Source organism: Thamnophis sirtalis, unplaced genomic scaffold (genome assembly GCF_051295495.1).
Source record: "Thamnophis sirtalis isolate CommonGarterSnake01/CBP01778 unplaced genomic scaffold, rThaSir2_p1.2 scaffold_10, whole genome shotgun sequence".
NCBI classification, from domain to species: Eukaryota; Metazoa; Chordata; class Lepidosauria; order Squamata; family Natricidae; genus Thamnophis; species Thamnophis sirtalis.
The window spans coordinates 29,072,479-29,100,375 of NW_028261390.1; the positions used below are offsets into that span (position 1 = coordinate 29,072,479).

The following is a 27,897-nucleotide window of genomic DNA, read 5'->3' on the forward strand; positions in this document are numbered from 1 at the left end:
TTGATCCCTTCTTCAAACCAGTGGTCCTCCCTATTCAGAATGTGACCTTTCTAGAGCCCTATCTTCTTTGGGGGTACAAAACACCACATCATAAACCCATGGCACAACATAGGAGAACAAAGCCACTAGGACACAATTCAGCAGTCTGCCTTTGAAAGACAAATGTCATTCTTTTGAAGACAGAAAGTCCACATTATATTTTCTTATTTTTTTAAATAATCATTGTATTTTTGTCTCATCAAAAAGACACAATTAAAGGGAAACCTAATATAACACATTTACATAGTATTACAGTGAAGAAATATTGTTTTACTCATGCAGTTTTATTCATATTGTGTATCATGCACACATCCTGTATATGTGAATATCAAAAGGATTCTGGATATATTTCAGATTATATGTACTACATAATAATTTATTTATTGGATTTTAGGAGGAAATAGATTGAAGAATCAACCTTTTCGTTTGAACTGGGCTTGGATTTCATTGGAAAAAGAATATTACATGATAGATGAGGATTCCAAGGTTCTGGAGGTAACCCTGAAACGCAGAGGATATCTGGGGGAAACTTCATTTGTTAGTAAGTATGGTTTTAATATGTTGAAATATTTAAAATGGAACATGTAGCTTTATAATAGAGAACTTGTGATTTTCATAGTTTTCCTGGTCAAAAGATTATAGGCACTATAAAATTACTTTAAAAAAAATAGACTTTTAGAGTGTAAAATATCATATAAACAAATATACAGTAATGAAGGTGGTAACAAATGTGTCAACCAAAGTACTATGTACTTTGAATATTTGTTTATATTAGATATCTTTCTGAATGAACCCTGCAGTGTATTAAGCTAATCTATTCTAGCTATAGATTAGTCTGCCTTACATACCTTCATTGATTATCCTTCATAGTACAATATTTTTATAAATGCATGTTTTTATGAATGCCCTGCAGATTCATTGACTTTTTTTATATTGGGCTGTACCATTTCTTCTGAAATGGCTTCTTTTTATTTTAGATTAAAAATGCATTTATTCCTGTTTGTATGTAAAAACTTTCTACTTAGGAAGGAAGACTGTTCTCTAGAGACATATTTGCAATTTGTTGGTGCTCTTTCTTGATTTGAGCTCTGTGACTTGTTACAACAAATACTGGTTGGTACAAGAAACATAGTATGTTGCTGAAATGTTTGTAGTCAGCTAATTGTTAATACTGAATGTTTTTAAAAATCCATCACCTTTCCTACCTAAAATAAAATGTGTCTGATTACTTTTTGTTAAGTGTGGTTCAGTGAATTCCACTAAGAAACAGGAAAAAAAGTGTATGCAAAACATTGAAGTTTCTTCATGAAGGTTTTTTAGAAGTGCTAAGATAAACTATAAAGCTGGTGGGGGGAGATGTCACAGGTGAATTCAAACATTTTACTTATTAAGGCTCAAAATATAGAAGTGACCCTTAGGAACAAGTCAGTGGTGGGTTTCAAAAAATTTTCGAACCTACTCTGTGGGTGTGGCCTCCTTTGTGGGAGTGGCCTGCCGGCCATGTGACCTGGTGGGAGTGGCTTGCTGGCCATGTGTTTTCTTTCTCTCTCTCTCTCTCCTTCCTTTTGTCTTTCTGTCCCTTTTTCCTTTTTTTCTTTCATCTCTCTCTCACTTTTTCTTTTTTTTTCTTTATTTCTTTCTTCCTTTCTTTCTCTTTCTCTCTCTGTGTGAGTGTGTGTGTGTGTGTGTGTGTGTGTGTCAGTGGTGGGTTTCAAAAAATTTTGGAACCTCTTCTGTAGGTGTGGCCTGCTTTCTGGTGGAACCTCTTCTAACCGGTTCGGTAGATTTGACGAACCGGTTCTACCGAACTGGTGCGAACTGGTAGGAACCCACCTCTGGAACAAGTGCTGCAACCTTCTTTAGCTTGGTGTCCTTTAGTTGATCTCCAAACATCAATTTCTACCCAAGAAGACAGAGACAGCATTGACTTGGAAATTAACAGTTGTGGAGAACTTTAGACATTGGAATATTGTTTTTGCTTATGATTGTCTTTGGGCAAATCCAAGCAACTTAGAACTGAGGAGAAATTTCCTGACAGTTAGAACAATTAATCAGTGGATCAGCTTGCCTCAGAAGTTGTGAAAGCCCCAACACTGGAAGTCTTTAAGAAGATGTTGGATAGCTATTTGTCTGAAATGGTATAGGGTTTCCTGCCTAGGCAGGGGGTTGGACTAGAAAACTTCCAAGGTCCCTTCCAACTCTGCTATTGTATTGTATTGTATTACTTTTCTGACTCCCATCCCCACGATAGGGTCATATAACTCTCACATTTGGCTGTCTAAAAAATTAGCCTTTGCTGTGCACTCAACATGGGTCATTGTGGCTGTATGCTACCATATGTGGCCAGGCATGTCAAAATGGTGATAAAAGAACCTCCTTGCATTGGTGGGAGGTTTTTTTGTTTTGTTTTTTGGATGTATTTTTTTAGAATCTGATAATTTTGGCTGAGTTGGTTTTGCAACAAATGTTTGGAGAGTTAGTTAAAAATTCCCATTACCACATCCTTGTAAATTCTGTCATCTGGTCCAGGAGGACACTATGCAGACCTTTTGCCTGACTTGACTATCTATTGTTTACCTCCATAATAATATAGAGAGAAGGAATATTATACTGGCAATATTAAAAGTAGAAAAAATGAGGAAAAAATCAATATGGAAGAAAAGGAGAAGAAATGAAGTAGCAGTATAATGAAGAATGACCAGAGATTTTTTTTAAAATGTATTTAAAATAGAAGGTAGAATAATCTCCCAAAGTGTGGAAAAGTGGATATACTTAGGGGTGAGTTCCTGCCGGTTCTAACCGGTTCTATAGAAGAGGTTCCACAAATCTACCGTGCCGTTTAGAACCGGTTCCAGCTCCCTCCTCCTGGCCATCCATACCACGCTTGCTCCGCCTGTCGCTCACTGATTGGCTGGCTCACCAATCGCCCTGCACGCCTCTAAGAGCCCTATCTAAACCCACTTACCTCTTTTCCTGCTTGGCTCTCTATTGCTGCCTGCCGAGGAGGTAAGTAAGCTGCAACTAAGTGTGGGGTGGGGGAGGGGCGGTAGAAGGCCAGATGGAGTGGCCTGCTGCAACCCTGCACTATAAGTGAGTCTGGTGACCTTTTGCAGCCTTGCAAGGATCCTGGGCTCGCTTATAGCGCAGGGCCACATGGCCACTAGCAAGAATGGGCGTGGGGGGTGGGGATGGCGGTGGGAGCTTACGTGGCCCAGGTGGCATCTTTTGCAAGTTTGGGAACCTCACAAGGCCTTTGCAAGGTCCCCAGACTTGCCTAAGATGCCTGGCCACCAGCAAGCATGGGCGCAGGGGTGGGGACAGTGGCGGGAGCTTACGCAGCATGGCTGGCATCTTTGGCAAGTTCAGGGACCTCGCAAGGCCTTTGCACGGTCCCCAGACTTGCCTAAGATGCTTGGCCACCAGCAAGCATGGGCACGGGTGGGGACGGCAGCGGGAGCTTGCGCGGCTGGTCTCCTAGGATCTCCTAGGCGCCGGCCGCGCCACACAAACTACCACCCTTCGCCCCGTGCTCAGCAAAGCAAGTCAGGAGAGATTCTTTGCTGGCGGCTAGGCATCCTAGAGCACGGGGCGACGGGTGGTAGTTTGTTCAGGCAGCAGAGAATGAAAGGAGATAGCCTAGCTGAGGGCAAAGGAGCTTGCAGCCTCCTTCATTCCTTTCTTCCCTCAGCGCCCATCAAAGCGTTCCCCCTGCTCAGCTGCTGTCGCTGCCACCACGCCCCTGCTGCATGCCTGTCCGGGCTCTGGCCTGAGTGGTAGCAAGCAATGGCAGCATGTGGCGGCTGCACCTAACGTTCCTTGTCTTCCGGCCATGGCCCCACTCCATGGAAAACATAGGTGTGCGTGCCCCCGGCGCAACTACAGCCCAGAGCAGGACCAAAGCCCCTCTCCCAACTGGCCCTTCCTCCCTCAGAAGGCTTCAGAGGGAAGCTTCTGCAGAAGCCCGGGCGAGTAAGAACAAGTTCCCACCATTATGAAGTCTCCGAGGCTGTAATTTTACGAGCTGTGAGCACACGGGCCTATGTTTTCCACGGTGTGGAGCAGCGGCGAGGCTCTGCGCGGCCGGCGATGACTCCAGAGGCCATCTGCAGGGGGCGGAACCCCTCGCATTTCTCGTCTTCCCGGATGACAGAGATGGGGAGAGGGAGGAGAGAAAGAGACAGACAGACACAGAGAGAGAATGACAGAGAGAGGCAGAGATATACAGAGAGAGAGACAGACACAGAGAGAATGACAGAGAGAGAGACAGAGAGACAGAGAGGGAGGGAGAGAGAGACAAAGAGCCCCAAAGACAGAGAGAGAGAGAGAGAGAGACAGACAGACACAGAGATAGACAGAAAGAAAGAGAGAAAGAAAGAAAGAAAGAAAGAAAGAAAGAAAGAAAGAAAGAAAGAAAGAAAGAAAGAGAGAGAACTTATGACCACAATTGAGCTCAAAATTATGGTTTCTAAAAAGAGTGTCGTTAAGTCAGTTTTACCACATTTTCCAAGTTGGCCATGCCCACCCGGTCACATGACTGTCAAGCCACTCCCACCTGATCACATGACTGCCAAGCCACTCCCACAAAAGCCACACCTACATAAGAGGTTCTAAAAAATTTGAAATCCACCACTGGATATACTGTAAAAAAAATAAGCATGCCTATGAAATACAATAACAGAGAAAGGTAAGAGAAAGAAAGGAGAGAAAGATATATATATTATGTGTAATGACATATTGGCAAGAAAATCAAGAAATGGTTAAGATTAAAAAGAGACAGACAAAATGTTTGATAGAAATACAGTATAATTATTTTGGAGGGGAGTGAAGTAAGTTAACCAAGAATCTCCACCAGAGTAAATGGAATTAAAAATAAAAAAGATGAAATGGCTTGGGGTGAAACTGAGGTGAAGGGAAAATGGGAGGAGTATTTAGAATGATAGTTATATATATATATATATATATATATCGAAGAGTGGAACTGTTGCTATATATGGTAATTTTCAGGAAAAAATATTATGAAAAGGGACCTATATGCTTGCATATATTATTATGATTTGCTTCCAGAGTCCTTCTACAGGAATTGCTTAATCTGTATGAATTATATATTTTTATTGATAATTGGAAGATGGATCTTTTGTACATTTCATTCTACAAAATAGAAAAGTAACAAGAGTTACTACATAAACTACAGGCAGTTTTATTTGTTGGCAATGCTTTGACAATATATTGATGGAACTCTAATGGAAAAATGTAGGTAGTGACACTGAAGTGACTAAAAGCTGGTGATGGCAGACCAGAAAAGTGTTCTTCAGCATTGAGAAAGATAATTGAAAGTTTATTATAAAAGACGTTTATAACACTCTGTTGATTTAGACAAAGTGAAGAGGCATGAATCATGGAATGTTTAGCACAAATATAGAAAGTTGAAGTTGGTTGCTAAATGTGATGAGTGATACAGTATATGACAGAAGTAAAGAATGTGTAAAAATAAATGAAATTCCTAGCCAGCAATTCATTACTGAGCAAGGAGTACAACAAAGATGTGTGATATTTCCCTTGGGAGTTTAATATACTTAAGAATATATGTTTAAATGATGTTTTGTTCTAGAATTGGCTATGAATGTGACTTAATGTGTACTTTTGTATGCAGAAGATTTATTATTCTTAAATTTTTTGTAACTGACAGTCCCAAATGATAATTTGATTTAAAAAGTCGCTTTTTAAAGCTGAGCTGAGTAGAAACATTAGATATTAACAAATTCAAGCTCAAATTCATGGTGTTAAAGTAAACTTAAATTGCAATAACTGAAATCACATTTTTGCACCAGGATGTCAAAATGGAAACCGTTCCCAAAAATATCAGCAAATTTTCCATGTCCTGGCAGAAATTAGTATCGAATTTTCTTACTTCCCAGTAATTAGATTCTCACTTTTGATTCTTTCTTGCATTTTAAAGCATTGTATTAATATTAGAACTGTGTAAGTCCTTCAGGAGAACAGAAGGGCCCACCCAGCTTGTCTCTTAGAATCAGTAAGGTAGTGATATATTTTTCTAGGCTTACACAGCTGTATTTGCAAGTATGTGGATACACCTAATCAGATGCAAGGGCACATTCAAAGAGTCGTAGAGCCAGGATAAAGGTGCAACTGCTCAAACATTCAAAGAAAGGTTGTTAAGATGAATTCCGATACATTTCAAAGCATATTCTTCAAAAGATTTGAACAATCTTAATATAAATTTTCAATCAAATAATGAAGTTAGGTCTTTACAATTATTCAAAATGAGCCTAATCTGGTAGTTCTCAATATTGCAGTAATACAAGTGTCTCTAAAATCTCAAAAAAAAAAAAGAGTTATCAAAATTAATTAATATAAATTCACCGCTGGAATCAACCTTCATTTTTGTATTGGCTCAAAAGTTTGATTGACTTATATATCACTGTCTAAGCTTGTTTAAGTTACTTTGCAATTTTAGGAGTATATTGTGGAAACTCAAATAAAATGCCTACCATGTGAGGTTCGAAATGGCTGTCATTTGGGTGATGAGGTACCACACCATATCATTGAGAGGCATAGTGGCCTAGTGTGAAAATTCCTGTCTCTCACTCAGAAGTTTGGGAGTTCAGTCCTAGGTAGCAGCAGATGTTTCTCTCTCAGTGTGCTAAGAGAAAGTGTCTGTTACAAACTCCATGTAGGCATCAGGAAGGGTATCCAGCCAGTAAATGCTCAGCTGCATTTAGTCACCCTAAATTAAATTACCCCAAATTAAGGGATTACAGGGTCATAAAAAGAAAAAAAACTGTTGTGTTATCATTTTAAATCTTAAACTATAATTTAAACTTAACTATAATTTTACATTCTCATTTGTGTCTTAATATTAAGTGCCTTAAAACTATTTTAGGTAGAAAGATAGGATACCTTAATTTACCTTGAAATAAGTATTTCAAGTCCAAGGCTTATATCCATTTTTTTCTTCTAAACATTTACGTAGGCATTGGGACTAAAGATGGAACAGCAGAAAAGGATAAAGATTTCAGAGGAAAAGCTCAGAAACAGGTTCAGTTTAACCCAGGACAGACTGTGGCTACTTGGCGAGTAAGAATAATTGCAGATAATAAATATGAAGAATCTGAGACCTTCCAGATTATTTTGTCAGATCCAGTTATGGCTGCCCTGGAGTTGCCAGAAAAGGCAGTGGTGGAAATCATTGATCCTGGTGATGGTATGTTACTTTTTCCCTGCTTTTTTTCATATTGTAGCTTTCATACCTTGGCTGCGATTTACTGGAATATAATTTTTAACAAATCTAGTATATTTTGTCTTTGTCATAAATGATTGGTGTATATTGACCTTCTGCTCTTTTTCAGAATCTACTGTGTATATTCCTGACTCAGAATATAGAGTAGAGGAAGATGTTGGTGAGCTGTTAATCCCTATCAGGAGATCTGGAGATACTAGTCATGAACTAATGGTTGTTTGTTACACTCATCAAGGTATTTCTTACTGACCTATGCCAAATATAAATATTGTATTTGTTCCATAAAGCAGAATTTGATTTAACTTAGCACAGTATATCCATTTTAGAAAAAGCGTAAGGCAAAACCGTTCCAAAACGCTTGCAAATTGCTAGTGAATATTTTTTTTACATGCTATTCTTCACCTTAAGAGCCAAGGTGGCGCAGTGGTTAAATGCAGCACTGCAGGCTACTGCTAGATCAGCAGGTCAGCGGTTCAAATCTCACCGGCTCAGGGTTGACTCAGCCTTCCATCCTTCCGAGGTGGGTAAAATGAGGACCCAGATTGTTGGGGGCAATATGCTGACTCTCTGTAAACTGCTTAGAGAGGCCTGAAAGGCCTATGAAGCGGTATATAAGTCCACTGCTATTGCTATTGCTTAAACTATTTTCTCTTTTCTTTCTAAACCGTTCTTTGTTTCATTTGATGGAGAAGAGGTTTAACAAACCACAGGGAAGCATGATCATTGGGATTTAAAAAAAGGTAAAATTAGGTGCGGAAAAGAATAAAATCATTTTTAAAATAAAAAATAGCATGGAATAACTATGGTTTTTTTCCCTTTTCTTTTCATTTGTCTTTTCATTTTCTTTCTAGTTTTGCTTTGCATATGTTTGCTGTATTGAAAAAGTCTCTGATGCCGTCCTGCAATCTGATATTTTCAAATTACTAAACCCTCACAAGATTCCAGGGATTGTGTTCAAAATCATATTCCCAAATAATATTGTAGAAGATTCAGTAAACTTGTACAAGATCTCATGTCATGTTATGGAAATACCAATATTTGTCTCTCTTCTAATGCCAGATTAGATAGTTATTCTCTGATGTAAGCATTAAGGCAAGCAATGCAGTTTCTTTTCCTGAGCAATAGCAAAATTTTCTAAAGCTAGTTTTGCATTCATGAATTTCCACCAAATTTAGTGGAACTAATTTTTTAATTAAAATGCAGAACAGAAGGTTGCCATTGTATTCATCAGAAAATTTGTAAATTGGCTTTTAGAGCAAACTGCCAAGTAACATGTAGAAATGATGAATAGGTACTAAAAATGTTGAATATGCTAGTATAAATACAATACCTCTGTATTTTTCTTGTTCAGTTTTGTTATACCGTAATGGGAGAACTAGTGGAAAGTATATGTAAGATCATTTTCCCCTGATACTTTATTTCCTTATTAGGCAGGAAGAAGTTCTGCCTGGTGCATATTCTGCAAGGTTTATGACACCATGGGTTAGGCAGCTAGTCAAGTTGTGCTTGTGAAGCATGACAGCTGTTGGTCAGTCTAAGATGTTAGGTATGCCAGCACAGCTGCAAGATGTAATAGCTCGGAGATGAAAGTATAAAAACAGGTTCATAGCCACTTTAAAAAGGAATATTAGATTCCTTTAGTTAGAGGCTTTCATATTGAGCCTTACTAGGTGGCCTAACTAGAAACAGAGCTGTGATAGAATAACGAGGTGTAAGGTCATTAATTAATTTTAGGGCTTGCAGTTTTATGCTCAGTTCATTGAGAGTTAGTCTCATTTAATGCAATAAAACTATAGAATAAACACTCAGAGGATTGCATGTGTAAAAAGAGAGTTTTAGCTTGAAAAGTAATACTAGACTCCTAAACATTCAGAATAGTTTGGAGGCAAGAAAAATGAATGTTTTAATTTACATTTCACTAGCTTCTATGTAGGATAGAATCTTCCATGTTGTACCTACAGGACTCAGCATGTAAACATCTTTTGATTCTATGAATGGGGAATGCTGTGGAGAAGGGAGGAAATAATTTAGCTCTTGCTATGTGCCATTTATGTTAAATGTTTACTACAGGTAGTCCTTAACCTACAACACAAAATAAGTGAGACATTAGTTGAGTGAGTTTTGCCCCATTTTGTGATCTTTCTTGCCACATTTTTTAAGTGAATCACTGCAGTTGTTGTTAGCAATACAGGGGTTAAGTGAATCTGGCTTTGTGTGTCAGAAGGTTGCAAAAGATGATGACATACTTTGAGACACTATAACTATCATAAATATAAGTCAGTTACCAAGCTTCTGAATTTTGATCACATGAACGTGTGCTTCAATGGTCTTAAGTATGAAAAACATAAGTTATAAGTCACTCTTTCCAGTGCTGTTGTAACTTTGAACAGTCATTAAACGAACTGTTGTAAGTTGAGGACTACCTGTACTTAAAGCTATAAGTACAGGAGAGTAAGGATTCTGCTTATTTTGATTTCTTCATTTTTTTCACCTTGTTGGGACCAGACCTATTCATCATAGTCATGTTACTTCTAGATAAAGTAACAGGAAGATAGCAGTTCTTCCAAACTATACATGTTAGGGAGTAACACATATTACCTCTCAAAGATGCAAAGTTTGAAGTAAACTCTTAGTATCTTTGTATTTCTGCCAATGTAATCTAAACTCTGTTTTAATTGAAAAGACAACCCACTGCTTCAAATAAATTCCTTCCTTTGTATATTTGCCCTTTTTTCGAGATAACAGTTCTTCTTTACATTCCTATCATTTCTTGCCAAACTTTGTGTACTCCCCAAATAAAGCACACAAATCCCCCCCCCGCCAATCTGAACTGAGAGTAGGCATAATTGAGCTAGCAATATCTGCTTTTTCAATTAATTAGAGGGAAAAAATAAGGGCATAGCAATTACAATGTGCTTATTGTGAACTTTTCTTTTCTTTAAATTAAAAGCCATTTTTGGAGGACATTATTGCTTTCTTGCACCAATAATGCATTGTATAGGTCATATTAGATTAATTCTCACAAGTAAATAAATCACTGGTTTGTGTTAGCTACTTTGATTGTTCAGATGCCTGAACAATCCTGAATGATTTCCTTTTCTTCCAACCATTTAGAGTATAGTGAAGCTTGGTTTAGAACAATTATTTATAGTCTACATTTAGATAAAAAGAATACTTAATATGTGGAACATTAAATATGGGGCTTAAAAGTCTAAACTAGTAGAACTGTCCAGACCACCTGGACCAAACATAGAATTTGGTGGGGAATAAATTGTATTATATTTTTTAAGTTAATATACTTGTAAACTTTTACAAGTTAATATACAGACTTAGTTTGAAAGAATCATTTTCTAAATGAAAGGGAAAAGTTAACAAAAAGTCTTCTATTGATAAATAGTACACATCTGAATATTCAACTGTGCATCACAGTTTTATGTGCATGTATGAATGGTGATGTTACTTCTTGAAAGAAATGTCTTACACAACTAAGGGAATACGTATAAACTATTCATTGATTGATATATCCAATCTCTTTTTGTGCTAATTAAGAAACAATCAGACTTCTCATGAAATAACTACAGCAAATGTTGAACCTCACATTACAAGAAGATTAGATTGAAATATTCTGCTTTTACTCTTAATGTAGCTGCAGTATGTTATTACATCTGAACTTGAAATGCTCATTCTAGTTAGTTTCAATTCTATCTAGTATAAATAGATTAGATTGACAATATTGTTTGTTCACTTGAGTTTTGCGTTCATGTCCTACAGGAATCCTTTATACAGCCTATGACATATACCCAGAATAAAAACTTGATTCAATGGACTTATAGTAAAAAGGGCTGTCACTAGAGACAAATGTCCATTAAATGCCAAATTAAGGTTATAGAAGCTTAAGATGGGATTTTTCACATGCATGAAATATCAAACAGATGTTACTGTTTAAAGATTCTCTTAACAAACATCTTATTTAGTGGAATTGATCCACAAATGCTGTAATAGAGAAATATTGTAAATAAATACCTTTTCAAAAGTCATAAATAAAGCCTGTGTATGGAAAATGGTCCTGATGAAATAAGTTGTTAATAAAATATAATATGTAATTTTTTTGTTAGCCTCATAGGGTAAATTAGATAGTAATCACAATCATGTGAGCTAATTCTATTTTATTGTAAAGCCATAGTGACAGAATCTTGCAAGTCTGAAAATACATTCCTCCCTTCCCACCTCCTGTACAGACTGGGAAACTAGGGAGGGTCTTTCCTAAGGGTCTTGTTCCACTCATTACCCAGGAGAGGACTAGACTGTCTCTTATCTGATAGTTCCATTAGCAACATCTCCTAGTTAAGTGTCCCAAGGTCTTTCCCACATATCACATATTTAAACATGAATATAATTTAGTGAAAACTTCCTAATTATAATTGTTCCTCATATGAAATGGGGAAGAAAAAGTGAAATACCTCTAATACTTTACATGTAAGGGCAGATCCACTATTGGTAATAAGGAAATGGCTGATAAAGGAGAAATTGTTACTTATGCGATGTATTTATATGATGGCATTTTAATATATACAAATATATTAGTGAATATATTGTCTTAATGATAGAGTGCATAAACATTACTTAATTACCCAATTAATTGTGAGATAAACTTTAATTACATCTGCACATTTGCTATTGTTTCTATTAATCTTAAGATATTATGTCACATTATAAGCAATGACAAGGAGAAAGAAATCATTTTAAGAAGCTATTAATATTTTATGCAGTTACAATTATTATTTTTTAATGATGGACTTTATTACATTTTACTGCATTTCCAGTGTTTTTAAGTAAGTGGTATGTGTAAATGTATGTGTTAATATCATATAGGTACAGATAAAACTCTTGCCATTACCTTCAACTGGGAAATAGCACATCATAGGGTGACAACCTTTGAACCAAGGTACCTCAAATGGGCTAAATTACAGGATCCATTACTCCTCAGGAAATGAAATTTGGCCAAGTTGTGGCTGCTTTGATACTACTACTAAGCTCCTCATTTTTGGTATTGCTTGACAATTTCCTGGCCATTCACACAATCCTTTACTGTCTCCTCCACTAAGAAGCCACTGCTTACCTACTGCTGGGAAGGAAGGAAAGGGGAGGGATGAAGGTTTCTAGTGCTCACTGTCAACTTGCCATAAGGAATTCCAATTTCTGACAGAAATTTGAAAGTTGCCTATCTCACTGATTTATTTATTTTTTTGGCCAACCATGGTTGTTATGTTCTTCTGTTTAGATAAGAAATATATGTGAAACAATCACCCAACAGGCCTTAGGATGTCTACTTTTCTTCTAATAATCTGGAGAGAATTCGGAAAAGGTGGACTTCAGAAATTGGACTTTGAGCATCACGCTATTGTTATCAGTTTGGAAACTGGAAAAAGAGTTATTCCAGATGCTGCTTTCTGCTATCTGTAATCTATATATTACACATGCACACAGAGATAACATGGATAGATCCCTCTTTAAAGCAGCTTGCCTCCTGATATCGGGAGTATCCTAACCCTCCCTGTTTGGTATCTGAAGACATATTGTTTTCAGGAAAACATTTGGGGAGAAAGAAAATTGACTTATACTCATTAAGTGGCACAGAGATGTTAATTGTTATGATACTGGTTTTAATTCTGTATTTGCTTGATGTAAAACTACTAATAGACCCATAAACATTTGAACATTGTATGCTCCATGCTGTAGTTATATGACTATAAATATAACAAAGTTACAAATGCAAATATTGGAAATATATGTGTACTATAAATGTAAAGGTTCCCCTCGCTAGTTGTTCCCGACTCTAGGCGGTGGTGCTCATCTCTGTTTCAAAGCCAAAGAGCCAGCACTGTCCAAAGATGTCTCCGTAGTCATGTGACCGGCATGACTAAACACCAAAAGCGCACAGAATGCTGTTACCTTCCCACCAAAGGTGGTTCCTATTTTTCTACTTGCATTTTTACGTGCTTTCGAACTGCTAGAAGCTGGGACAAGTAACAGGAGCTCACTCCGTTACGTGGCGCTAGGGATTTGAACTGCTGAACTGCCGACCTTCTGTTCGATAAGCTTAGTGTCTTAGCCAGTGAGCCACCGCAACCTTTTAAATGTGTATTATACATACAAAAAAAAATATTGTAAATGCAATACATATTCACTGTCATTTATTTTCTTTTTCTTTAAGGGACTGCCACTGGGACAATTCCTTCTACAGTCTTGTCATATTCTGACTACATATCTCGCCCTGATGACCATACCAGTTTAATTCGCTTTCATAAGGATGAGAAGGAGAAAATATGCCGGGTCATAATTATTGATGATTCACTTTATGAGGAAGATGAAATTTTTAATGTCACTTTAAGTATGCCATTGGGTGGAAAAATTGGAGCTGAATTTTCCAGTACTAATGTCATCATTTTAGCTGATACAAATGATCGTGAGTAGAAAGAATAATGATAGACATCTTTTCAAAGTTTATAATATTCAATGCATTTGTTTAAGTTTTGGTCCCTCAATACTTACCCCCTCATTTTCCCTCCATTAAATTTAAAGGAGGATTAACAACAACTGACTTTCACTTCAATCATATAACTGGCTGTTCAGGTCTTGATCCCATTAGTTACTTCTTGTATTTATCTACACAGTCATTATCTCTCTATCTCTATCTTCTCTATCTCTTATCATCTCTCTCTATCTCTCCCTCTAACTCAATCTTTTCTCTCTTGTCTGTCTATCATTTATCCCTACATATGTACCTTAGATTACAGAATCATGTTTTCAATCATAAGTTATAGCTTAACTTGTATATGTGTTCTATCTGGACATTTTGTTGCACTTTTAGATGTGATGGGTTATTTTTATTTTATTTGGATATTTAGTTTCTGTTGAGGTCTAATATTTTTTATCCATTGTTTCAGCTTTTAGTTTAAATTGAAAAAAAATATGTTTCTTGGAAAGTTGAACATTTGAGACAGAACTAACTCTCAAATTATTACTTAAAAGCAAAATGAGTTCAATCTGGACTAAGGGAAACACACACTGTTGCACAAGAATATTTGATTCATGCAACAATACAGTTTTCTTCAACTTTGTGACTAAAATTTGATTTGGTTCCCAAATTCTTCAAAGCAGATTTTTAGAGATGTTTGTCAGCCAAAGTTGTTTGTGCTACTGGCAGAGATGCTATATTAGATTCTCAGAGGCTTGTTATATTTAAATATCTTTGAAGTAAAACTTCAGTCTTCATTAAGGGGGGGGGGCAACAACAACTGACTCTCACTACAATTATATAGCTGTCTGCTCAGAACTGTGATCTGCATCTATATTAGTGCTAAGCACCTATCCTTGAAAATAAAACCTACTTCAATTGCTTTGTTCTACAAATTCTATTTCTAATTTATTCTTTTTAATGTATGCATTTGCTATATAAATCCAAAAGCAATACAGATGTAATATTTTAATTTTTTAGAAAATGCATTGCTTACATCAACAGCCCCCAACTTTTTGGGCACCAGGGACTGGTTCCATGGAGAGAGATTTTTCCATGGACAGGATGTGTTTTCACAGGCTACCTGCATCCCATTGATGGGGCTTCACTTGTTTGTGAGGCCTGGTTTGTGGCATGCCCTGGCTCGGTGCCAGTCCACAGACCTGTGTGGTTGGGGACCCCTGGCTTATGATTATGCAGTGGAAAACAAATTCCACTGCATAATCATAGTAGTATAGTAGTAGTATAGTAGCAGCAGCTGCATCAATAATAGTAGTATCCTTCTTCATTTCCTCACCTCATTTTTCTCAAAGAATGACAGCATGTTTTATATACAATATCTATCACTGGCCTATTACCAGCATCTGACTCTGCCCACAGCTGTATATAATTGCATCTATTCACTTCAGATACTCAGCAACTCTCCTGAAAATGAAAATTTGACTTGTTCAGTAATAAATATGATGAGGCTGTCTGACCTAACAATACATGAGAAAGCTTTAATTGCTTTTACATGTTTATGATATGCTGGCTCCATTCTTTCTAGAAATGCAATAATTCCTGTCAGAAGTTGGGAGTTAGAGGGAAAGGAAATCATAAATGGGTTTCTTCAGTGGAAGATGGTAAAGACTGGAAAAAAGAGACCTCAAGAGAGTGGAGTTGGTTATGCTTCTTTATTAAACAGAGCCAGTATAAAGTGCATTGCACTTTTCACTTGCATGGCATCCCTCTTACTTTGTGCTGTTCTTGCCAATAAGAAAGGAGGATAAAGAGAGAATTAAGCAATTGTAAAAATCAGAGAGCTATTTTCTTTCCCAGATTTTAAAGGCCAGAAGAGGAGAATACTTCCTGGAGGGAAAAAAATCTTCTCCATTTGGCAACAAAAGATGAACCGTCTTCCATGCTGTGTACTTGTCTCAAAACTAATGGCATTAATGGGCCCAACAATCAGAGTTTCCAGTGTCCTTCTTATCTCAACTTGATTTGGCGTCAGGAAACCTGCCTGTCTCGGTGCTCACAGAACTGTATTTCGTTCTTAAGTAAAGTAGTTCAGACGATCAGTTGTAACATTCAAAGAGAAGCTTCTCATAAAAGTGTAGAACATTGTGTTTTAGGAGTACATTTCCTAAGCTGCTACCTACTTAAATATTTGGGGAGCGGGGAGGTTACCTGGAAATGCCTTAGCAAGTAGCAGATCTTTCTGCTCTTGTTTGGTTTCAGACGTTAAGCAGAGTTAGGTCTGGTTGGTATTTCAGTGGAAGACAATTGGGGGATACCATAAGGCACGGTAAACTGAGAAGTTAAAAACATTCTAGAAAAAGGCAGCAGTCTTCTACATAATAGCTAAGAAAATTATAGACTGAACCCATTTAATTAGCAGAAGTGAAGCTCAATTTGAGAACATTATAACCTTCAGCATTTCTGGAGTTGGAATTCTTAAGTCAGGCCAGTGGAAGATAATTTTTTTTGAAAAAAAACCACCTCTATTATGGCACTATTATAGACTTATATACCGCTTCATAGTGCTTTACAATCCTCTGTAACTGATTTGTAAAGTCAGCATATTGCCCCCAACAAATTGGGTCCTCACTTTACCAACCTCAGAAGGATGGAAGACTGAGTCAACTTTGAGCCTGTTGTACTCTTCAAAAGAGCCAGTCAGGATCGTGAGTAGAATTAGCCTGCAATACTGAATTTGTGAAAGATCTACAAGACCAGTTACAGTAATGATTAAATCGCAGCTAAATATATATGTTAAGATCAGAGGTGTTATTCAGTCGGTCCTCTATGATTTGGGCGAACCAGTAGTGGTGGCTGCAGGAGGCTCCACCTACCCACCCCAACGTAATGCACAACCTTCTGCGCATGCACTCACATTTGCAAACTGGTAGGGAAGGGAAGTAAATCCCACCACTGGTTAAGATCCAGATAAATGGACACAGAGGGATGCTTGTGAATATGGTGGTATTGCAGCTAGACTTCATTTACTCATGTCGGAAAGAACAGTCTCATTTCTGCAACCCAAAGAAAGACAGAAGAGAAGCTTTCGAGTGCTTCATTTCATTCTGTACAGTAAATGACACACTCCTGCCAGGCTTCACCATATTTGCAGCTGAGCATGTGTTAAGAATGTTGGCTATTCCACAGGGAGTCTGTACAGTATGTGTCTTTACATGGCCATTTGGAAGGGAAATTTGATTTGGGGTTGGGTAGATGGACAGGCAACACTTCTCAAGCTTCTTGGGAAAAAGTTGCAAGCACCTATGAGTGGAACAAAATTCAGATGGCTTCCTATCACATTTTTTAAGAGAGAAAATTTATTTAGTCAATTTGGAACTTTTCTTAAACATAGCTCAGTTCTTTTCCTAATCTATTTCTACTTCTTTATTGCCAGTATGATGCAGCAGACATCCCTGAGAACAAGTAAAGAAGAGATTTTTACACATTAGTACAAGATGTTAGGGTACCATCTCCTGTGCTACTACAGGGCCTGAATCAGCAAAGATATCGCACAGACTGGGCCTCCTCCGAATCCCATCTGCCAGTCAATGCCGACTGGCGACCACACGGAGGAGAGCCTTTTCTGTTGCTGCTCCGACCCTGTGGAACGAGCTCCCCATGGAGATCCGTACCCTCACCACTATCCAGACCTTCCGCGCAGCCCTCAAGATCTGGCTCTCCCAGCAGGCCTGGGGATAGGCTTCCAATTTACCCGCCCGAGTGTTTGATTGCTGAATGAAAGTTGTGTTTTACCATTTTTTCTTTGTTCACATATTGTTTTGTTTCTGACCTTGCACTCCCTTCCCTTGTGGTTGTAAGCCGCCCTGAGTCCCCTCAGGGAAAAGGGCGGCATATAAATCCCAATAAACCTAAACCTAAACCATACCATCTGTCATAGAAAAGGATGATAGAATACATTGTTCCCCTTTCATGCTTTAAGTGCATATTGCATGAATTTGTCTAATGATCTTCAAACAATCTATTTCAATAAAGGGGGCATCTGAAAGCAAAGATATCAATTTGTTAAATGTAAAACCCTTTCGCAACTTGCTACAACTTGCAATAAGTGAAATAATAGCATGTTAGCATTTCTTTCAAATGTATTGCATGCTGCTATTAGATGCAATGGGAGAGGGGGGAAGCGACAACTGCAAACTATGCCAACAGTTATGCATCAGGACTAGGATACTGGAGCATTATATGGAGAGGGACAAGTGTTGTCTTGAGTCCAATAACTAGTGTAAGGAAAGCATTTCTGCCAGTGAGAAAATGGCTTGTCAACAATTCTGGTAAATTACCGCAATAGAAAGGGAAATATCAGTGTGTCTTTTCACAGTAATAAATTGGCCAGAAGCACAAATAAGTTAACTCACCTTCCCAAGTCAAATAATATTCTAAATTGCTGCAAAACCCTAGAGAAGAAGACATTTCAAAATGAGGTTTCATATGATTGAGAAACCTTTTCCAACCTGATGTCTTTGAAACGTGTTGAGTTTCAATTCCATAGTCTTCAGTCAGATATTAGTCATGCTGATTGGAAGTAATGGAAACTGAAGTTAAGACAACAGAGAGAATCAAGGTGGGGATGAATGAGCCAGATGATATAACAAAGGGGACAGTTATTTAAATCCTACATCTTTTGTAAAAAATTTGAAAGACATTGCTTTGGGCACCTTGTAGGCTACTACAATAACTGGACATTCCTTATTTAGAAGTGTTGGGAGAGCCTGACTTTCTTGGACTAATTGGCTGCCATTTTATGAAGAAATGAATTCTGTTAGTGAACATCAAGAAATGAATATGTAGAATTGTTTGAAAACTGACAACAGTACCCATGCAGTCTAGTGGTGAAATTCAATTTTTTTTTACTACCGGTTCTGTGGGTGTGGTGTGGCTTGGTGGGTGCAGCTTGGTGGGCATGGCAGGGGAAGGATACTGCAAAATCTCTATTCCCACCCTACTCAGTTTCCGCTACCGTTCTCCAGAACCTGCTGGATTTCACCCCTGCCATGCATACCAAAGTATAGGAGGTAGTAAAGATCACCTAATCCCCCACCTGGTATTTTCCAATGAGGCTGTTGTTTTCAGGATTTCCAGCCAGAATGTTAAGAGTATAATTTCTGATTTCTGACACATAGAGGGTAGTGATCTGGGGGGCTCGGGATTAAAGCTTCTGTTTGTTTAATCCAACATCTATTTTGTAATCTGGTAAAAGAATCAGATTTTGATTCTGTTTGATACAACGTCACTACAACATATGTTACAAATACCGTAGTTTTGCACTGTGAAAATTGTATGTCTTTCATATTAAATAATGCATATAGAACTGATAGGAAGGTTTCGTTTTAAGAATTTTAGAAGGTAAATCAGTGGTTTGTTTGTTCTGTACGGTATCATGGCAGATGGTGACCTATAAGACCAGCAAACTGCTCATGTTTCCTATTAAAGAAAAAGCTGCATAATCAAGTACTCAAGACCAAAAAAATCTAGTCCTTTGATCTTCATATTCCACCTAAGGGTGAACAATATGGGTTTTGTTACTGGCCCTTGATCATACTCTAGGAAGCTGTGGGTTCTGTATTATTTTCCTGTTATGCAGAAACATGCTGCCTGATCATGTGTAACTCAACAAAGGATCCAGTTATACCATAATGAGCTTTGAAGATGGAGATGCAAACAACTTGTGATTTTACAAGGAAGTGGAAATCTTACCATGTTTTTCTACAGGAATGTTTAAGTGGCAGGGCAGGTAGAACAGGTTTCAGCACTGGCACACATGTTTCTCAATTGTGGAGGGACCACTGGGGAATAGCCAGCCTGAGCAAATACTCTGAGGGCCCCTTTGAGAAACCAGAAATAGCTTTTAAATGAGTAGTTTACACAGAACATTTTATTGCTGTACAAAAGTGAGGAGGGTAGTATTTTTCATAATAAAAGTATTATTTCCTCATGAAATGGCTAATAGATAAGGAAATAAAAGGTTTTAATGCACAATTAGATGTTGAGATTACAGCCCTCCCAGACTTTGGGAGGGGTGAATGAAAATCTTAAACATCAATGGTCACAGGAACCATAATTTAAGATAGAGTAAACGGTTAATGTTTTGCTTTGTCTTTAATTTGCAATTACGTTATATGATTTAAATTATATGCTATTCAAAAAGTCTTCCTTAGCTTCCCTTTGTGATTAAGGCTCATGAGTTAACGTAGATTGTACAAACAGATTACTAATATGAAGAAATGTGGGTTTATATATATTCTACCTTTGAGCAATACCTGGGTTGTTTCTAAGCTATTGCCTATATGTTTTATTAACAATTCATGAAATAGGCACTGATCCATATTTCTGCATTTTTAGAAGGCATAATTACACACTTTTACAAAGCTGGAGATAGATGTACATATTCTTCCTCCCATTTTATCCTTTACAATAAAATGTAAGGGTATTATCATATATAAATTGTGTTTGCCATTGGCTTTCTTTTGTGTAGTTGTTATCAATATCCAATCTACAAAAGAGATCTTTACTATCCACAGTGCACTGTACTTTTCAATTTCACAGGTTAAAGTTTTAGATGCATTTTCATGATTATACTACTATAGAAAATGGGGTTAGGTTGCCATTGGTAAAATAATCTGAGAATGAATTCAAAGTCTGATCTATACCCCACATATTTACATTATACATTTTGAAAATTGATCTTAATTGCAGAGAACTATGCATATGAAAATATATGTAATATAAATATCTGTTCAGATTAAGGAGCATAGTTTGAAGGAGAGAGGAGAGAACCAATGGTGGGTTCCTCTCCACGTCGCTACCGGTACGCTGCACATGGGCTGGGCATCCTGTTTGTGCACGCACGCACGCACACTCCATTGCCCCTGTGAGTCCCAGCTGCTTGTCGGAGGTTGCGCAGGCACCGCACACTATGTGTGCGTGCGCAGTTAGCCAGTTGCTTTAAAAACAGGTATGGAATGCGGATGGGTGGGTGGGCCAAACGAGCCACCGTACCAGTACAGTTGCAGCTGCTCCCGGCTACTACCGGTACGGCCACATCGGTCCGCACCGGCCAGAACCCACCACTGGAGAGAACCATTAACAAAAAGATGACTAGGAAAAGATTTAAGTCTGGGACATATATAAAATTTGCATAAATGTCTCAGTCTGTTATCCTAACCGTAAGTTTAACCCTGCAAGGTAGACAAGACTAAGAAACTATAAAGGTCAGTACTATTTTTTACTGACAGACCTTGTTTAGCAATCGCAAATGGGACAGGCAGCTCTGTCACTAAGTGCTGTGGTTGCTAAGTGGAAAAATAATATGGCCACAAAGGCCTTACAACATAACTTCTCATTCTGTTGTTAAGTGAGACATCATCTCATTTAACAATTTGTGGTTCTACTTCTGTGTTCAGCATTAAATCTGCTTTAGGAAGCCAGTTAGGAAGCATGAATAGCAATAACATAACTGTGGGATGCTGCAGATAGAGATACAAGGATTGGTTGCAAAGCTAGGGTTTTTTATTTTTTTAGGTAGGTTTCAATTGTTGCTAAATAAGACAGTCTATAAGCAAGATCTACCAGCATTGTAACAAAATCTTGCAAGTCTGAATGTGCTTTCCACACCCTCAATTTATCTTCATGTGAATTAGGGTTTGCCTGAGTCATTTCTTCACATAATTTATTGGAGATTATCTATCATTGCCTTGATAGCAGTTCTTATTCTTCAAGGCAATTCCTTCCATCCTTTGCCAGATAGTTGTCCCTAATTCACATGGGAATAAGGAAGAGGAAAGTACAATCAGATTTTCAGGATTATAGTCCATATAAGTAAAAGTAGTCTATTAATTCTATAAGAACATGAAGGTTACATGTGTTAAAGCATGTTCTTCACGATTTTCTCTGACTGCATGATGATCTAAGAAATATTGGGGAAATTAAAGATAAAACCAAAAATATTGACAGATCCCCTATTTTATGTCAGCTGACAACTGTTAACATTTTCACATCTCCAAAACTATTTTTCCTTGTTTTCCTTTTTCTTAATTGCCCAGATGACTAAATGCAAGAAGTCTGATCATCCATTTTTTTAAAAAAAGATTACTATTTTCTTTTCTATCTTTGTTTCATGTCCTAGAACCTGCTTTCTATTTTGGTGACACTGACTATTATGTTGCTGAGAGTGCTGGTTATGTAGAAGTTCGTGTTTGGAGAACTGGAACGGACTTGTCTAAATCGGCCACTGTCACGGTGCGTTCCAGGAAAACTGAACCAGTGTCCGCAGAAGGTGAATTGTTTCATCTGTATTACTAATATATCTGCTCAATAATCTCTCACCAAATATTTTGTCCTATGATGATAACATTTAGGGCTTCATATATAAGAGTTATATATTGTTCATAAACTAAACAGGTGCATAGAAAAGTACCATATATGGTGAGCAACATTCCAGCAGCCCCAATATTTAATGAATTCATTGTTCCAATATTTTGTAATTCATTCCATGGAATTGTTTGAATAATGCTCAGTAGAATGATTCTCTCTTATTTTGTTGACACAGTCACATTCTTGGATTATCTAATTAAATTATATGCTGCAGCACTAGTCTTAAAGAAAAAAATGCATTTCAAACTTTGAAATAAAATTTAATTCCCTGGACGTTGCTCATTCCAATTTTTATGTGTTTCGGTTAAGTTTAGAAATTTCTTGAAATAATCTCACAGTAGAAATGAAAACAAGATAAGGCCAGTGATGGTTTTCCTGTGACGAAAAAGTGCTTTAATTTGTCCAAGTTAATAAAACTCAGATTTTGAGTTTGTAGCCTTTTAATTAATCTCTCTGGAACAGTTTTCTAAAAGGAATAGAAAGTTTAATTGTCCTATGTTTAGACGTCCAAGATACATGAAAAAGGCATTTTAAAATCTATATAAACTGCCATTTGAATCATATGAATATTATTGCACACATAATAACATTTTGTCTCTTCTCTTCTTGTAGCTGGAGTTGATTATGTTGGCATAAGCCAAAACATGGATTTTGCTCCTGGTGTAAACATGCAGACTTTTCGTGCTACTATTTTGGATGATCTAGGACAACCTGTTCTTGAAGGCCCAGAAAAGTTTGAACTCGTTCTCCAGATGCCAGTGAATGCAGTGCTTGGAAAGCCAAGCAAAGCTACTATCATCATAAATGATACCATCACTGATTGTAAGAATTGCAAATTGTTTTCTATAAATCGAGACAAAATATTTTTCTAGTAGAACTAGAAGACAACAGGAATAGGTGCATACCAGAGAGTGCTGAAGCTGAATTTTGAAAATAGAACCTGTATTTTTAAAAAAATGGAAATTATAATTAGGAATCCTGAATTTTAAACAAATACTTCCTTCCTTCCTACCTGGTTACCAGTGGTGGATTTCAATTTTTTTAGAACCTCTTCTGTAGGTGTGGCCTGCTTTGTGGGAGTGGCTTGCCGGCCATGTGACCGGGTGGGAGTGGCTTGCCAGCCATGTGACTGGGTGGGCATGGCCAACTTGTAAAATGTGGTGAAACTCACTTAACAACGCTCTTGCTTAGCAACCAAAATGTTGGCTCGGAAAATCTGGCATTGAAGTGTGCAAGTCTTAAAGCTGTCAAGTTACAAGACCTTTGCACCACTAACCCTTTAGAAAAAAAAATCCAGGGGTGTTCAAACTTGACAGCTTTAAGACTTGTGGACTTCAACTCCCAGAATTCCTCCTCTCACTATTCATCTTGATGATGGGCGGATGGGCGGGGGGAGGGAGCTGGAACTGGTTCTAAACAGCACTGTAGATTTGTGGAACCTCTTCTATAGAAGAGGTTAAAACTGGCAGGAACCCACCCCTGCTGGTTACCTACCTAGCTACCAAGATAGTATTAGGTTCATTATAAATCTGTTGAACTATCCTAAACTACATTTTATTTCCAGAAAAGGATAGAATGCCTAATGCAAATCTTATAGGTCCGGATTTTGGCTTTTCTTTTTTTATTATGTTAATTAGTGGAATCATTTTGTCATTATTTTCTTTCATTTTAAATAATTTTGAAGGCATTTTTAATGAAAGAATTTTAATCATTTGACAATGGAATGCTGTAATGGTCATAAGTGTGAAAAACAGTCAAAAGTCACTTTTTCAGTGCCATTCTAATCCCTAAACAATCACTAAATGAACTGTTGGAATTGAAGAACTCTCTGAATTTTTATGGCTTTTGTTTAAATTATTTATACAACTGATTCATACATATTATGCAGTGGGTGTTTTTACCTGTTAATTCATAAATCGTAATCTATAAATGGTATTTATCATCGTGTGTAAATGTAACTAATTTATTGATTAGGTAATCAACTATATATAAAAAAGAATTTAATCTTGGCTGACAAATTAAAATAAAAGGGGTACCTTGTACAGGATATAGAGCAGTATATATTCAGATAATTGAGTCACCTTTACAAGTAACCCCAATTGTTTTGATATAACAAGTTCTTAATTGAGCAGCCCTGATTATAAATTTGACAGTTCTGCTGATTATGTACACATTAGTACAGAATGAACTCAAATGAGGTGGACATGACAATGGAATGTAAATAGAATAATTCATATTTCTTTTGCAGTACCCAAAGTCCAATTTAAGGAACCTCTCTACATTGTGAATGAAAAAGATGGTCAGGTGGAAGCTGTAATCTCACGAAGTGGAGATGTTAATCATAAGTCTACTGTCCGCTGTTACACTCGCCAAGGCTCTGCCCAGGTTATGATGGACTATGAGGAGAGACCAAACACAGATGATTCAGTAATAACATTCCTACCAGGTAAGATCTTCTTTTAAATAAAGAAGCTTCCCAGGAAGCAACTTGTTGCAATGATAAAAAAAAATGACCATACTCATAATTTTAGGCACCATGTAGTCACTCCAAGCCCTATTTTAATGATTCTTCTAATGTGTGTGTGTGTTGGGGTGTTTGCATTCAGGTATACAGTACTATATACAGTAAACATACAAATTAGAAATGAAAGTTCAGTGAATGTAAAGCTAGAAACCTAGAATCTCATGTTACTGCATAGTCCATTGATTTTGCTTCCATTATGATGAAATTAATTAGTAAGCCTTTTATTAATCAATGGTTATAGAAACTTCACTATAAAAGATTTGTGAATTTCAAACTCTTTGTCTGAAGAGAACAGTTGTGTAGCAACTGCCCGATCAAGCAGATTTTATTAAGGTTTTTTTTTTGTTTACCTGTTTTTATTGTTGTTGTTTAAATTTATCATTTTTATTCCTGTGAAGTTTAGCAGATAAAAGTTGGAATATAAGTTGCATTGGAAAGCTGGCTAGCATTAAGGGGAACTGAAGCTCGAAACAAATCAATTTCTCAAGATTGGTTATTTCCAGTATTCAGTGATTACATATGATAATATGTGATATCGTTAGTGCATTAATCTCTTTAATATGAATTTTGAAGTTAAGTGATAGATTCTGCAGTTAGCACGTCTTAGCTGAACTGACTGGTCTTGAAAACTAAATTGGATTTGGCTCAGGAACGCCAGGAAATTCCAGGAAAGATTGAGAAACCATATTGGAATATGTTAATGAAAAACTGGTTTCATAGTATTATAAAACAAACAAACCTAAGTGGACACATCCATTAAATCAGTGATCCCCAACCCCCGGTCCGCGGACCGGTGCCGGGCCGTGGAGTACCTGGCACCGGGCCGCGCAGTGGCCGGGGGCCATGATCGCTCTTTTAAATCCGCTCCTCTTAAATGCATTTCTCTTCCCCCCCCCTTTGGTCCCACCCTCGGCTCTCTCTCCCTCACTCCCTCGCCGTCTCCTCCTTTCTCTCTCCCCCCCCTCCCGCACTGATCCATCGCCAGGGAAAGAGAGAGTGAGAGAGGAGAGAGAGAGGGAGAGAGGGAGGGAGTCAAGAAAACTGTTCCGGCCGCCGCTGAAATGACTCAGTAACTTTTGCGCTTGGATCTGCTTTTTCAAACCTCCCCCAATCATCATCGCCTTCCTTCCCGCCCTGCCGCGCTTGGTCTGGGTCTTTTCTTTTTTTGCTCTCTCCTCGGCTTTTCCTGCTTTCTCCCTGCAATTTTGTCACCCAGATGCATGCTGTGGTTCGCGAGTGCGGCTCGGTTTTATGTGTCCGCTTCTCTCCCTTTCTCTCCACACATCCCCCACCTCCATTTAATTATTTTTTTTTAAAAGAAAGAAAACCGTAGTTCTGCCAATTGCAAAAAAAAAAAAGTGTATGTGCGTGCATATCTGCCGGCGGGTGTGTGTTTGTGTGGTGTGTGTGTGTGTGTGTGTGTGTATGCGCGCGCGGAGAGAGACTGGTTGGAAAGGAAGGACAGGACTGGCGGTGTGTGTTTCTGCAGCCCCTCCGGTGGAGGCTGCAGTAGCTGTCAGATCTGGTGTTTTTTTTTCCCCCTCTCCTTTCTCCGGCAGGTCGTTTTAATCCTTGCTAATTACTTTCTGTTCTTCGCTTGCCAGCTTCCTTCCCACCCTCCTTCCTCCTCCTCCCCCCCCCCGGCCGGGTGCGCCTCCCCGCTTTTACTCCCAAACAGTTATATATTTATATATATATTTATTTTCTCTCTCTCCACGGCATTCGCGCGCGCGCGCTCTGTTCTTTGCCCGCCGAATGTGGTGAGGAGGGGGAGGGCGGGCAGAAAGGTTGGTCCAGGTTGAGGGTTCAGGATGGTCTTTGAGGAACATAAGTCTGTCCGGGTGGGGGGGGCATATTAAAGCACTTTATATTTATGTAATTGTATTTTATTTTGTAAGGCATGTTTAAATACAATAAAATAAAAGTTGTTTAATCAAAACAATCTGATATATAAACAATCAATGTGTCGTCGCGAACAACGCCCCCCCACCCCTGCGCGCGCTCAGCGGGCCACGGTAAAATTATCAAAGGCTGACTGGTCCGCGGCGATAAAAAGGTTGGGGACCACTGCATTAAATCACCAAGAGTCAAAATACACTGTAAGAGCTACCCTGGCTTTTTGTTTCCTAAAGGAGAGATAGAGAAACCCTGTGTTGTGGTTTTGGAAGATGATGCTATCTATGAAGAGGAGAAAGAGTTCAGACTGGTGCTTGGAACTCCAAAAAGTACCTCTTCATTTGGTGCTTCCATTGGGGAGATAAAAGAAGTACTGGTGAAGATTAAGGATGAAGAGGACAGTAGGTTGATGAGCTATTTGCTATTCTTTCAATTAAAGGACCTTTAGATTATTACTTCAAGGGACATCAAACTGGACAGCTGCTGTATTATATGCATAAGAAATTAGGATTAATTTAGACATTGCTAATCTTTCCATTCAAGGACAATGCTTCTAAAATATAAATTAAAGCCATGAAACAGAAGTCAAATGGTCAATAACATTTTGTTAGATAATAGTAAATTGGCTGTTTTCCTTCAAAATCACCCTAAACCACATCCTCTAATAAAATAAATAGTTTAAAATAAAATACCCTTTATTTTATTACCTTTTTCTGGATAAGTGTTACATTTTAACATGTATCAAATAAAGCATTAAATTGGAATTTTTCAGAAATTAAATATATTTAAAAGTATATTAAAAGTACTTAAAACTTTAATCACATGTAATCAGTAATTTCATCCTTTTGTCACCTTAAAAATTACAATGTAGTGACATGTTTTGAGCAATTGAAGGTAACATATTATGAAATATGAGGTACAAGTTATAAACCTGTGTTTCAAAATGTAGAAATGCTTAACCGCTCCTCCCCCACTGATGAATAAAAGAAAGTAGTAAATGAAAAGACTGGAATGGAAAGAAAACTATAGCTGAATATAAATTGGTCATGTTTATAAATACTGTATCCCTGATAGGAAGTTTTCTATTATAGCCTCTGCTTCTATCAAAAAAGTTTACCAACTTTCAATTATTTAATAGCTTATTAGGAAATCCTTCTCAATACTTAAAATCTATTTTCTTTTCATGTGTGTCCTCTGGTACAGACTTTCCCTGTGTAGTTACAGAAAAGAAACTGCTCAATGTTATAATTTGTTTTAACATTAGCCCTGATGTGC

At 37.6% G+C, this 27,897-nt stretch overlaps 1 protein-coding gene across 1 annotated transcript in view; it reads left to right on the forward strand.

Annotated features, from left to right (window-relative positions):
• The window catches only part of FREM3 (FRAS1 related extracellular matrix 3), a 69,551-nt gene that overhangs the window by 23,559 nt on the left and 18,095 nt on the right, over positions 1 to 27,897 (forward strand). Inside the window, exons 3-10 of the mRNA XM_087724343.1 lie at positions 434 to 580; positions 7,031 to 7,261; positions 7,407 to 7,532; positions 13,512 to 13,763; positions 21,955 to 22,104; positions 22,815 to 23,024; positions 24,451 to 24,648; positions 26,859 to 27,023. Of these exons, the coding sequence (XP_087580469.1) occupies positions 434 to 580; positions 7,031 to 7,261; positions 7,407 to 7,532; positions 13,512 to 13,763; positions 21,955 to 22,104; positions 22,815 to 23,024; positions 24,451 to 24,648; positions 26,859 to 27,023 (1,479 nt within the window). The remainder of the gene's footprint in view (positions 1 to 433; positions 581 to 7,030; positions 7,262 to 7,406; positions 7,533 to 13,511; positions 13,764 to 21,954; positions 22,105 to 22,814; positions 23,025 to 24,450; positions 24,649 to 26,858; positions 27,024 to 27,897) is intronic.